The sequence below is a fragment of the Pogoniulus pusillus genome, chromosome 8, assembly GCF_015220805.1.
Source record: "Pogoniulus pusillus isolate bPogPus1 chromosome 8, bPogPus1.pri, whole genome shotgun sequence".
Taxonomy (NCBI): domain Eukaryota; kingdom Metazoa; phylum Chordata; class Aves; order Piciformes; family Lybiidae; genus Pogoniulus; species Pogoniulus pusillus.
In genome coordinates, this window is record NC_087271.1 from 13,532,433 (window position 1) to 13,545,524 (window position 13,092).

The following is a 13,092-nucleotide window of genomic DNA, read 5'->3' on the forward strand; positions in this document are numbered from 1 at the left end:
ATTGATTGTAACATTATTGACAAAAACTCTTGTAATATCACTAGTAATATTCTCAGTGACACTAAAACCAGCATAACCAAGAATAAAATCACCCCAGCTCCAGAACATGTTTGAAAGCTTAACTTTAGCCTTCTTAAAAACTACATGAAGCAAGAAATAACCAATTTGATCTTTGATCCAATTGTACACAAAAAACCAGAAAACAGGCCACACAGCAATCCCCACCAAGTACAATAGCTGCTTGATTAGCTTCATCTTAATTCCCAGAGCTTATTTCCACTCACTGAAATATCTAGCCCCACGTTGGGCGCCAATTAAAAATGTGATGGTTTGGGGGTTACCCCGCCCCCCCACACTTTGTATTTGCCCCAGCTAACTCAGACGGACCCTGGGAATATAGATGAAGCAATTTATTTACAGCTAGCAGAATTTACAAGCAGCTATTTACAATATATACAGTTATATACAATTATATACAGAAATATACAAAGGATAAACAATACAAAAGCACAACTCCCCTCCCAGAAACCTGAGTCCCCAGGAGGGGCTTTCAAAACCACCCCAACACCTCCCCCCGGCCCTCTCAACCTTACCCCAGTTCTCAGGAAGAAAAGAGGTGCAGCCAAGAGGTTAGGGAGCAAGGTTAGTAGGAGCAGGGTTAATGAGATGTGACCAGGTCTAAGGCAAAAGCAAGAGTGAGAGACAAAATGGAGAAAAAAGTCTTTCTTCTTCCCAGAGTTCTCAGCGAGACTGTGAGAGAAGTTGACATCAATTGTTTTCATTTCACTGCCCCTTATCTAGTTCTGTTACCAAAACATTCTAGCTTGCTTCAAACTAGCACATTTACCATCCTCAATCTCTACAGATGCTATTCCAAAAGCCCATTTGTGACCCATAGGATCTTCGAAACAACCTTGTCTCAAAACATCAATTGCCAGAATGCAAGGCACATCAGAACCGCTTACCATAGTGTGTTTCTTCCACTCTTTACCAGTTAAACTTATTTCAGCCTGTAAGTTAGTTAGCTCTTGAGATCCACCAGTGATTCCAGAAATAGTGATAGACTCTGTCCCTTTGCAATTTGATGGCAATAAAGTACACTGAGCACTTGTGCCAACTGAAGCCCTGTATTTCTGAACTTTTGAACTGCTAGGCTACCTAATAAATACATTCCAATAGAGTCGGTTTTCTCCACTATCCCTTTCCTCCTCCTGGCTGGAGGCAGGTCACCTCTAATGCTGAACATGGCATGTGGGGTGTACACAATGATTGGTGTTGTGAGAGAAACTGCAATTGTTGGAGTAATTGCAGTTGCTCTGAGGAGCTGAAGAAGTGACAGCTACTTTTCTGGCATTGCTGCCTCCGTTTCTGCCACTCTGCAGTTCCCTGACCTTCTTTGAAAGAGCTGAAGTAGGTTGACCATCCCATTTGTTCATGTTCTCACCATATTGGTCACGGAGAATTATCCACAGTGATGCACGTGATTGCTGATGTGTAGGGGGAATTTATCTCCTCCTGGGCTGGAATTGCCTCGCAGGAGGTGGGCATCTGCTCCTGATTGCAGAAACATTCACCCATTCAGATGATGCAGGAATGATATCCCTTACCAGATTGGAAGTGGGGGTTTTAAGAGCCTCCTTCTGTTCTTTCATGCTGTCTTTCATCCCCTTTATCTCTGTAGCCATAGTGTTTATAGCAGAAACTAGGGCAGAATGTGACAAGCTGTCCTCTATCTGCCTGAGCTGGTCAGTGAATTCACCAACAGTGAAAGACCTTCCATTATCACTTCTTTACAGAAACTTGCTAGCCAAGATGTTAGCATAGGATGAAGGAACAAGCTTAATAAGCTTCTTCATGAGACCTGTTCCAAGAGGAATGTCATCAGGCTCATGTGTGCCATGATCTCCATAGAGCACTTCCTTCACAGCAAACTCCTTCAGAAGCTTAATTCCCTGCTCACTGGTGTTCCACTTCTTGGCCACCCATGGCAGATCATCTCGGGAAGTATATCTCATAGCCACAGTCAACAGGAGGCATGTCCACAAGCTAACCTTACCAAGAGGACTTGCTAGGTATTTGTCCACTCCACTCTCCTTTGTAAGTGGTCCTAGCTGCTTGGCAGACTTGTCTCCTACCTGTAGGGCATTTCAACCAGTAGTATGGCATCTCACCAGCCAGCTTAGGATTGGCTCTCCTGATTCCCTTGAGTATTCCTTTCTAACTTCCCTGACCTCTCTGAGTGGATTGCTGGAATCCTGGATGTCATCCTTCTCCTCTTCCTCTTGTTGATCTGGTTGTCCCTGGCCTAGAAACAGAACTTTCCTAAGAGCATTTTTAAACTAATCGGAACCATCCTTTTTCTTGGCAGCCAATCTCACAGTGCTCCTCTCGTCAGATTACTGGGATCTAAGCATGTTTGTCAAATCTCGAAGACTATATATCTCCTCTTCTCCTCTTGCTCACCAGAGGACCCCCCTCCTAAGTGCTCTTTTGAAACACTCTTTGTCAAATGTGGTGTCTTAGGTCAGGCTTTGACTGGTGCCAAGATGGCCTGCGCAGAGACAGCCGTTGACAAGTCTGCTGGCGGGTTTGAATTACTGGGGGTCTGGCCTGAGGCCTGTGAGTTCAGATCTGCCTTAGAGGTAGGGTCTTTTTTGTCTGCTGCCTGGGGTTTTGAACTGGCTGAATTAGTGTTATTAATTGAGGGAACATCTTGGCTTTGATTATTTCCCTGTACTCCTTGGAATCCTGCCATGTTATCATTCCCGACAGGGACACTGGTAGCTTTCCCAGAACCTAGGGGAGGAGGTGTAGTGATAGCTCCTTGCTGTGCCCCTGAGTTATCTTTGTTTTGAGTTGGATCGCTGGGCTGTTTATGCGACACTGTCCCTTTATCTTTCTTTTTAGTTCTTAGAGGCATCACAGTCAAATTTCTCTAACATAATGCAAGAATTAATATGAAAATCAAAATTACAAGACATAGGTTCACACATGACAGAAATGCCACAGTCTGACATGAATAACATTCAGAATAAGAGTCAACCACCTGAATTTTAGGTAAGATAACTCTCATGAGGGCTGTAAATAAAGCAGAAGTAGTAACACTTCAATTTCCTGTGATGTTACTGGTGAATACCCCTGTAATGTTAGTGGTAAAAGACTCAGTGACATTAAAACCAATATAGCCAAGAATTAAATCCCCCCATCTGCAAAAAATGGTTGTGAGTTTAGCTTTGATCTACTTAAAAATTATATATATATAAAAAAATAACTGATTTGGGCTTTGATCCAGTTATAAACAAGAAAACAGAAAATAGGCAGGTCACACAATAGCCCCCACTAAGTAAAATGCTTCGTCATTAGCTTCATTCTGATTCCCAGAGTTAATTAACAATCACTCAAAATGAATTTACCCCACATTGGGCACCAAATAAAAAGATGTGATGGTTTGGGTGTTCCCCGCCCCCCTCCCCCCCCACTTTATAAATCACCCAGACTAGACTCAGCTGGCTCTGGAAATATGAGTGAAGCTTATGTTTACAGCTAGTAAAATATACAATCAGCTATTTACAGTATATACAGTTATATACAGAAATATACAAGATAAAATGTAATACAGAAACACAACTCCCCTCCCAGAAACCTGAGACTCCAGGAGGGGCTCTCAACCACCCCTTCACCTTCCCCCTACCCCTCTCAATCTTACCCCAGTCCCAAGGAAGAATAGAGGTTTGGCCAGGGCGTTAGAAAACAAAGTGGATTAGCCCAAAATGGAGGGTGAGGTTAGAGAGATGCATCTCAGCCAGCAGCCCAAGCAAGAGTGGTGCCAAGTGTGTTATCTGTTTTGACTTATGTTTTTATACATCTCAGCAAGACTGTGAGTGAAGCAGACATCACCACCATAGTTTTCCTTTTACAACCTGTAATCTAGTTCTTTCCACCAAAACATTCTAGCCTGCTTCAAACTAGCACAAGCACATACCAAATATTAGTCAGGATCTTCTACTCTGAGCTTATAATTGTCAAATCTTCCCTAAGCAGTCATCTTCCCTAAGTACCTGTTCCTGACACTGTGAAGTAGATTTTAAACCAGATGGCCTTGTTTTCCTAACCTGGGTAAAGTACCAACAAACGCTGATGGAGAGCCCAAGACTGAGGACCACCTCCTTTTCTTCAAAGCACTTACGGAGATGAGAGGAAAGTGAGTCATTATTAATAGTTGGTTCCTTTTGGTTTATGCAGAAATACCAGAGTCAGAAGGCTACCTGGATCAGAAGGCCATGGAAGGGGGAAAAAATGGAACAAATAAATCTGAAGGACTTGAAAAGTCAGAAGAAAAGAGAGACGACCAGGGGAAGAAGTATGGTAAAAACAAACAGTGTAAACACAAACGAGAAAAAGACCCCGGCGAGCAGGGGAAGCCCCAAGCAGATGTCCAGGACAAAGATGAAATTAATAGTAAGGAGAGAAAGCAACCTGAGTAGCTCTGAGTTTCTATACTCATTGTACTTCATAACAGATTAGACTCTGCAGTGATAGAGCTCAAGCTATGAAAGCCCAGCAGGTTACAGAGGATAGCATGAAGCTACCAGAGCTAAACTCCTAAGAGGCACTAAGTGTCCCAGCTGCTGATTCTTCTGCATTGACAATCCCTTAGAGTATTTCAGATACCATGCCTAAGAGCTCTTCTTCCAGGAGAGCTCTGCATCTTGCCCTTTGTTGTGCAAGTGCAGGCTGTGCCTGTGGCCAGGTAGTGTTCATGCTGATGGAAGTCTCAGAGATACATAGGTTGATTTCTTGTCATTGAACAAAGCCATGACCTCAATAAAAATACTAACGTTTGAGGAATGTCCTTCTCTCCCAGCCCTCTTGTCCTTCCCCCCTTTATTTTTCATCTCTAGTGTGCCTGATTTCAAATGGGTTTATCTAAATTGTTCTGTGTGTCTGCATGAAGCCTTTTCTGATGCTGCCATTAGCCACCACCTAAGAATTCCTGCATGACCTGTGTGGTTTTTGAGTCCCAAAGTCTTTTGTGGGGAACCAGAGGAGTTTCCTGTATGTGATACTCAGAGGAATTTATGTGGATTCTGTGGCAAAAGTAACTGTTACAGACAGCTCTAAGCCCACTCTGACTCGAAAACTAAAGATAAAAGTGAGGTCATCAGATCTCCCTACGTAGGGACTGAGAACATACATTTATGTGACTGGAAACAGGACAAGACTTCAAAAGGAAAAAGACAGGCAGAGGGCAAAGGTTATTTAAGCCATCTTCTCCTACTACTGCCTTGTTTTTGAGGTGCTGTATTCCTCAGCTCCAAGAGTCCAGCTGCTCAACAGAGGGAGGTCACCGCACAAAAAAGCCTGCCTTCTCTTTTGTCCAGCCACACAGCAGCTGCCAAGCATGTGGAGAAACGAAGAGCAGACTTGGGGTGGTTCAAGGACAGTTTTCAAATGGCTTGATATAAAAGCTAGTGCTGCATCTAAGTGTACTGAGATGCACAACTGTCCTTGTAATAACTTAATTCTAGCACAGTCCAATACTAGCCAGGATAGCAGAGTGGGGCAGACATTATACATCTGTCCTACTTGCTCGATAAGTTTTAAGTAGTTCTCACTCAAACTTCAGTCACACTTCCCCAAAATGCTGCAGTCTCTGAAAAATAATTTACTCCCTGCAAACTTCTGTGTATATGGAATGTTTATGTTTGGCCCACTATGGCAAAATGAAAGCCAGACTCCTTTGCAAAAAAAAATCTTCTCTTAAATAGAATTTGTTTTAAAATAAAGCTACCCATTCTAAATTAATTATTCCAGCTGCTTTCTAGTGTGCACAGCTCTCATATACAGTATATCTGGGACTTTTGCCTGAGTGTCATTTATAATGACAGTCCCCACCAAGGGAGGTGGGGCTGGTTTCACCCAGATGGCATTGGCTGCTCTCCACCTAGGCCTGCTGGGTACTAAGCACTTTAAGTAAATCGCAATTGTAAAGCAAGCCTCCCCTCAAAGCCTTCAGCATTCTGAGTAAACAAAAGGGCACAGGGTCTTTAGTTTAAAATTTTCAACTCCCATAATCTGTGTTCCCAATGGCTAAATTTACTTCAAAGGAAGTTTGTTTTGTCTAGAAGCTGATGCAATAAAATATCCTGGTGATGCTATTCAGAACAATGCTTTTTTAAATCTGGAAGAAAGCCATCCCATGGCTAGGTACTGCTTGGAGCTTGAACTGGCTTCAGCAAAGGGTCAAATTTCATCTACCAGGATTAAAGGCAAATACTGTTTTTAAAGCAGAATGGTAAAAGAATGCACAGATGGGCAAATGATTTGAACAGCAGATTTCACCCCGACTAGAAAGGCAACCTGCTGCTCATTTAATGTAATCTCTCAGCCTAAGTACCTCCAGACATTGTGATGGTTTGGGTGTTACCCGCCCCCCCCTACTTAAGAAAATTACCCAGACTAGACTTGGCCGATCTGGAAATTAGAATGAAGCTTTATATTTACAGCTTAGCACAATATACAAGCAAGTATTCACAATATATACAGCTATATACAGAAATATACAAGTTAAAAAAAAAGTAATATAGAAACACAATACCCCTCCCAGAAACTAGAGTCCCCAGGAAGGGCTCCCAACCACCCTTCCACCTCCTTTCCATCCCTCCGCCTTTATCCCAGACTTTGCCGTATGTTCAAAGTGAGTTTGGAGAATTGGCCAGGGGGGTTAGGAAGCAGACAGATTAGTCACACAGACAGCAAGTTAGAGAAAGAGAAAAGCAAGGCAGCCAAAGCCAGAGAGCAACTGTGTTATCTATGTTTGTGTTCTTGTTTTTATACATCTCAGCAAGCCTATGAGTGGAGTACACATCACCATTGTTTTGCTTTCACAGCCTGTAATCTAATTCCTCTCACTAAAATATCCCAACTAGGTTCAAACTAGCACAATCTACCTCTGTCTATTTCACTCAGAGTATTGCTGAGAACTGTCTAATCTAAAACAATATTTACAATAATGAATATTACAAGTTCAGTCCACACTTCATTCTGGCTATGTCAGATGTGGGTGATTCAAAAGCTCAGAAAACATCAGTTTGTCTCCTCACAGATGAGACGAGAACAGAGACTTCCAGGTGACATTGGTTCATGCTCACATACTGTAGATTCTCTCGTAGATCGTGTCTTATTGGATGCTGATTGTACCTATAACAGTAGACTCCTAACAGCTTGTATTATACACTCTAAATTTAAACTCTTTCAGCTAAGGTTAAATTTCACTGTGGAATTGTCGTGGAGGGGGATTCTGCCCGTACACTGGTTGTGGCAGAGGGAAGAAATTAATTAATGGAAGAGGATATTTATAAAAATAAATATATATTTATTAACTTCCAATATTTTCAACTCTTGCCACCCCCAACCACTGAACTTTAATATTAAATTATTCTTTACACGGTTATGAAGACATTATGGGAATATATATCTACAGAAACATATTAATAACTAGCAAACATTGAAACTATTAACAGAGAGAGAGTTTTCCCCATGGCTTAATGCCACTTGGGGTCTTATACTATTTGCCCAGCAAAGCTGAGCTGAAAGCTGCTCTCTGCTTTATGGCAGAGGTAATAGAAATTACAGAGGCATTTCAAGTATTTACTCACAATTCAGATTAATAAGAAATCACCCTCCGGGCTATGTCACAGCCTATTGCAAGTGTCCAATTCTTCAGGGTCTCTGCCTGTGGACTTTAAGGCTGGAATCCTCAGGCGTCAGGGGAGACGGCAGTCTCTGACCTTATGTGGCTGGATCCTGCTGGCTGCTCTCTCCAGGGGTACGCAAGCAGGATCTCCAGGTGCAGAGGCAGGATTCCGTGCAGTCTGAGCATGGGTCTAACGCTGACTAAAGGCAGGCATAAAGCTGCAAGGAAGTACACATGCAGGCAGGCAGGCAAGCATGTGACAGAGCCGCAAGTAATGTGGGGCAGGCTGCACGTGAGCCTGTGCACCTCTATTTATCAAATGTGGGCTGAGAGTTAATGGTCTCATTGGCCACTCAAATGACCTATCAGGTTGGCAGTCAGCCAAACCTTACCATACTAGGTAAAACCCACAGGCCTGGACTCCAAATATGGGAATCACATGGGCCCAGCACCAGGCAGGCCCGAGCTGGGCGTGTGGGGACTTACTCAATCAGGTGTCCTGGGCAACTGACTTTATGGCCCCGGTCTGTTGTGCCCCTTTGTGCTCGTTTACCCCTGGTGCAGGTAGAGAGACATATCCAGGCAGAACAGGCATAAATAAGCCTGCTTTTGGGCCTACAGGCCCTCCACAACAGGAATACACTGGATTTCACCATTCTGCATTACCCAGTAGGTATGACCAGGACCTTCAGCAGAAACCACCCCTTAGACAGGTTTCCCTTTGCCCAAAGGAGAAAATACCCAAACAGTTTTCCATAACAGGTTCTTTTCATGTGTAACAGGAATCACCTGTTCAGATTTATTTGTTCCATACCTGTAACATATCACCATCCACTGTTTGGACCAAATCTGATTGTGCAGGTCCTGCTCCGTTTACTGAACCCCTACTATTTACCAACCAGATTGCTTGTGCTAAATGCTTGTCCCAGTTTTTTGAAGTTCTACCCCCCATGGCTTTTAGGGTGGTTTTCGGCAAACCATTGTAGTGCTTGATCTTTCCTGAAGCTGGTGCACAGTAGGGCATGCCCAGTTTTTCACAAGATTGTTCTTGAAATGAGTGCCATTGTCTGATTCAATTCTCTCTGGAGTTCCATGTCTGGAGTCAAACAGACAGAAAGTTAGAGAGAGGGAAGCAAGGCAGCCAAAGCCAGACAGCAACTGTGTTATCTATGTCTGTGTTCTCGTTTTCATACTTCTCAGCAAGTCTATGAGTGAAGTAGACATCACCATTGTTTTGTTTTCACAGCCTATAATCCAATTTCTCTCACTAAAATGTCCCAGCTAGGCTCAAACTAGCACAGACAATCAGCCCAGATAATTTTCCTGCTGCACAGTGAAAGCAGAAAGCATGTGCGGCTTCAGCTAAGCCAATGATTTACCGCTCCAGAGAGGTAAATGCCAGTGCCTGGCTCCACTTTGGGTAAATCTAAAGAATTCCCAATGTGATTGGGAATTTTGCCTGGGTTTGGTACTGATGTAGATAGAGTATCTGGCCCTGGCACATGATGCTGTGTTTCATTGTGTACCTGTTCTTACTTGTGCACTTACTGATATGTCATCATTCAGCACTGGGATTAAAACATGTGCTTTGCTTTTTTCTTGTTAAAAATTTTTCTTCCTTTCAAGCAAACACCTGCTTTGAGCCTGAGCCAACAGGACTGATTCCAGGAGTATGTGTTCAGAACCTAGTGAAGATTTTTGCAAACAGACCCAAGCCAGCAGTAGATGGGATGAATATTACTTTTTATGAGGGCCAGATCACAGCCTTCCTTGGTCAGAATGGAGCAGGAAAGACAACTACCATGTAAGTTTATTTTAGAAGAATCAAATCCAGGGCAGTGCTCTTTTGCTCTTTCCTATTTTTTTAATCTTTCCCTTTCTCTCTACTGCCTCCTGCAGCTTGATGCACTCAGGTTTGTTTTTTCCACACAGGGAAATGCTGCCCCTAGGCAATGGGAAGATATTCGGGATTAGGTCAAACCCTGGGAAAGAGACAATGCATGGTACAAGCAAGGGAAAGTCTAGAGAGAAAGACAAAATTCTCTCTCTTAGAATTAATTTCCTGTTGATGAACTCCTAGTAGGTGAAGAGGGAGAAAGATCTTCTGGCTGAAAGAGCTGAAAATTTGAAACCCACCCCAGTCCACTTGTTCTTGCTTTCTCCATCTAACAGTTTTTAAAATCACTCATGTAATTCAATTTGCATGCAAAGGGCTGTAAGACGCAGGCTTTCTTTAAAAAAAAAAAAAATGGCTACCTATATGCAAGAGCCATGTTCACATTAAAATGTGCCTCTAGTTCTAGAACACTAGCATCTCAGGAAGCTGGACTTCAAGAATGTTTCATTGTTTTTACACATAGCTTTATTTGGAAAATAGGATTAATTTCTAAACAAAACATTTCATGAGTCTGTGACAATTTCTTTGAATGTTGAATGAAATTGTTTTATTATGATTTTTCCCATCAGAAAAATTATTTTAAAATAATTTATAAAGATTTTTATTTCAAATCCAATTTAAATTGCCCTTAAAAAAGTGTTCACCAAGAAACATGTTTGACCCAAAATAAAAGTGTTCTAAGCTTCTAAATTATTTTGTACATTTATTTTTCTGTTCTGACAAAACCAAGTATCTCTATTGCTTTGACATTTTCAGACCTGAAAAACATCCATTCTTCATCCAAATCCAGTAACAAGTTCTACCCATTTGCAACATAACATTTGACACCTTTCCATTTTTCAGAAAATAAAGGGGTAGCAAGGCTGGAGGCATCAAACCATTGTTCTCTGTCCTGGTCCTAGTCAGCCTCATTTTAGACCCTTTTGTACATAGCAGTGATACAATGTGCTGAACAAACCACTCTGAAGCAGAGTAACTCGTGAAACCAGGGTTTTGGCAGCCCCATCCCTGGATGTTTTTAACGTCAGGCTGGATGCAGCTCTGGGCAGCCTGATCTATTGGAAAGTATCTCTGCCCATGACAGGAGGGTTGGAAATGGAGGTCCTTTCCAACCCTGACAATTCTGTGACTTAATGCAGAGCAGAATTTTGAAGACAGATGTACCAAAAAATGTCATTAGCAGACCACAAGATTCTCCCTGTTAACAGAGAGAGGCATTTTACTTGAGTCATTTGATCAAGGGCCATAGTAGAAAGTCATCATGTTCTATCTAGTGGATTCGTGGAGTGCATCAGCCTGATCTGGCATGGAAAGGCAAGAGAGTGGGTATTTTCTCATGTTTTCTCAGGTCAATACTGACAGGCCTTTTTCCACCCACTTCTGGAACGATACTGATTGATGGCCTGGATATTCAGACTCATATGGATTCTGTTCAACACAGACTGGGGATGTGCCCTCAGCACAACATCTTATTCAACCAGTAAGTACCCTCCTGCACCAGCTTTAAGGATCCCCGTCTGCGTGCTCAACCATCCCCAAAGCTTGTGTTATTTCTCTTACTGTGCTGCCAGTAGACACCTTGGAGATGTGTCTCCAGCTCTTGACACTCACATGATGAAAGAGCCTTCTCCTGCAGAAATGTCCTGCATTACTTAGCTGGGAACAAAGAATCAGAGAATCATAGAATCAACCAGGTTGGAAGAGACCTCCAAGATCATCCAGTCCAACCTATCACCCAGCCCTAGCCAATCAACTAGACCATGGCACTAAGTGCCTCATCCAGTCTTTGCTTGAAGACCCCCAGGGACGGTGCCTCCACCACCTCCCTGGGCAGCCCATTCCAATGCCAGTCACTCTCTCTGTGAAGAACTTCCTCCTAACATCCAGCCTATACTTTCCCTGGCACAACCTGAGACTGTGTCCCCTTGTTCTGTTGCTGGTTGTCTGGGAGAAGAGGCCAACCCCCACCTGGCTACAATGCCACTTAAGGTAGTTGTAGACAGCAATGAGGTCATCCTGAGCCTCCTCTTCTACAGGCTGCACACCCCCAGCTCCCTCAACCTCTTGTCATAGAGTTTGTGTTCCAGGCCTTTCACCAGCTTCATCACCCTACTCTGGATACGTTCCAGCACCTCAACATATCTCTTGAATTGAGGAGCTCAGAACTGGACACAGCACTCAAGGTGTGGCCTTACCAGTGTTGAGTACAGGGGAAGAATAACCTCCCTCATCCTACTGGCTACACTGTTCCTGATACAGGCCAGGATGCCATTGGCTCTCTTGGCCACCTGGGCACACTGCTGGCTCATCTTCAGCCTACTATGTACCAGTACCCCCAGGGCCCTTTCTTCCTGGCTGCTCCCTAGGCACTCTGTCCCCAGCCTGTAGCACTGCTTGGGGTTGTTGTGGCCAAAGTGCAGAACCCTGCACTTGGCCTTGCTAAATCTCATCCCATTGGCAGGGCTCTCCTACCCTCCAACAGATCAACACCTGCTCCTAGCTTGGTGTCATCTGCAAACTTACTGATGCTGGACTCAATCCCCTCATCCAGATCATCAATAAAAGTGCTGAACAGGACTGGGCCCAACACTGATGCTTGGGGAACACCACAAGTGTCTGGCTGCCAACTGGATTTGGCACCATTCACCACCACTCTCTGGGCCCAGCTTTTCAGCCAGTTCTTGACCCATATCAGAGTGAATCTGTTCAAGCCACGAGCGGTCAGCTTTGCCAGGAGCTTGTTGTGGCAGATGGTGTCAAAGGCTTTGCTGAAGTCCAGGTAGACTACATCCACAGCCTTCCCCACATTCACCAGGCAGGTAACCTGATCATAAAATGAGATCAGGTTGGTGAGACAGGACCTGCCCTTCCTAAACCCATGCTGGCTGGGCCTGATCCCTTGGCCATCCTGTAGGTGCTTTGTGATGGCACCCAAGATGACCTGTTCCATGCCCTTTCCTGGCACTGAAGTCAGGCTGGCAGGTCTGTAGTTTTCTGGTTCCTCTTTTCAATCCTTCTTGTGGATGGGCATCACATTGGCCAGCTTCCAGTCTTTGGGGACATCTCCAGTGAGCCAGGACTGTTGATAAATGATGGAGAGCAGCTTGGGCAGCTCATCTGCCAGCTCTCTTCACACCCTAGGATGGATCCCATCTGGTCCCATGGACTTGTGAGGATCCAAGTGTCTCAGCAGGTCCCTTACTTCTTCCTCATGGATTAGAGGGGGACTATACTGGTCCCTGACTCCATCTGCCATGTCCTGGAGACAACCTGTCCCACTATTGAAGATTGAGGCGAAGAAGGTGTTAAGCATCTCTGCCTTTTTGTCATGCTTTGTCACTATATTCCCCTCTCTATCTAACAAGGACTGGAGGTTGTCCTTGGCCCTTCTCTTGCCATTCATATATTTATAGAAATATTTTTTATTCTCCTTAACAGCTGTGCCCAGCCTAAGTTCTAAATGGGCTTTTGCCTCTCTGATTTTTTTCCTACAAGACCT

General features: G+C 43.8%; 1 protein-coding gene across 1 annotated transcript in view; it reads left to right on the forward strand.

Moving 5' to 3' along the window:
* Window positions 1-13,092, forward strand: part of ABCA4 (ATP binding cassette subfamily A member 4) — a 110,718-nt gene that overhangs the window by 66,295 nt on the left and 31,331 nt on the right. Inside the window, 4 exon segments of the mRNA XM_064148254.1 lie at window positions 4,440-4,480; window positions 6,404-6,420; window positions 9,323-9,500; window positions 10,942-11,073. Of these exon segments, the coding sequence (XP_064004324.1) occupies window positions 4,440-4,480; window positions 6,404-6,420; window positions 9,323-9,500; window positions 10,942-11,073 (368 nt within the window).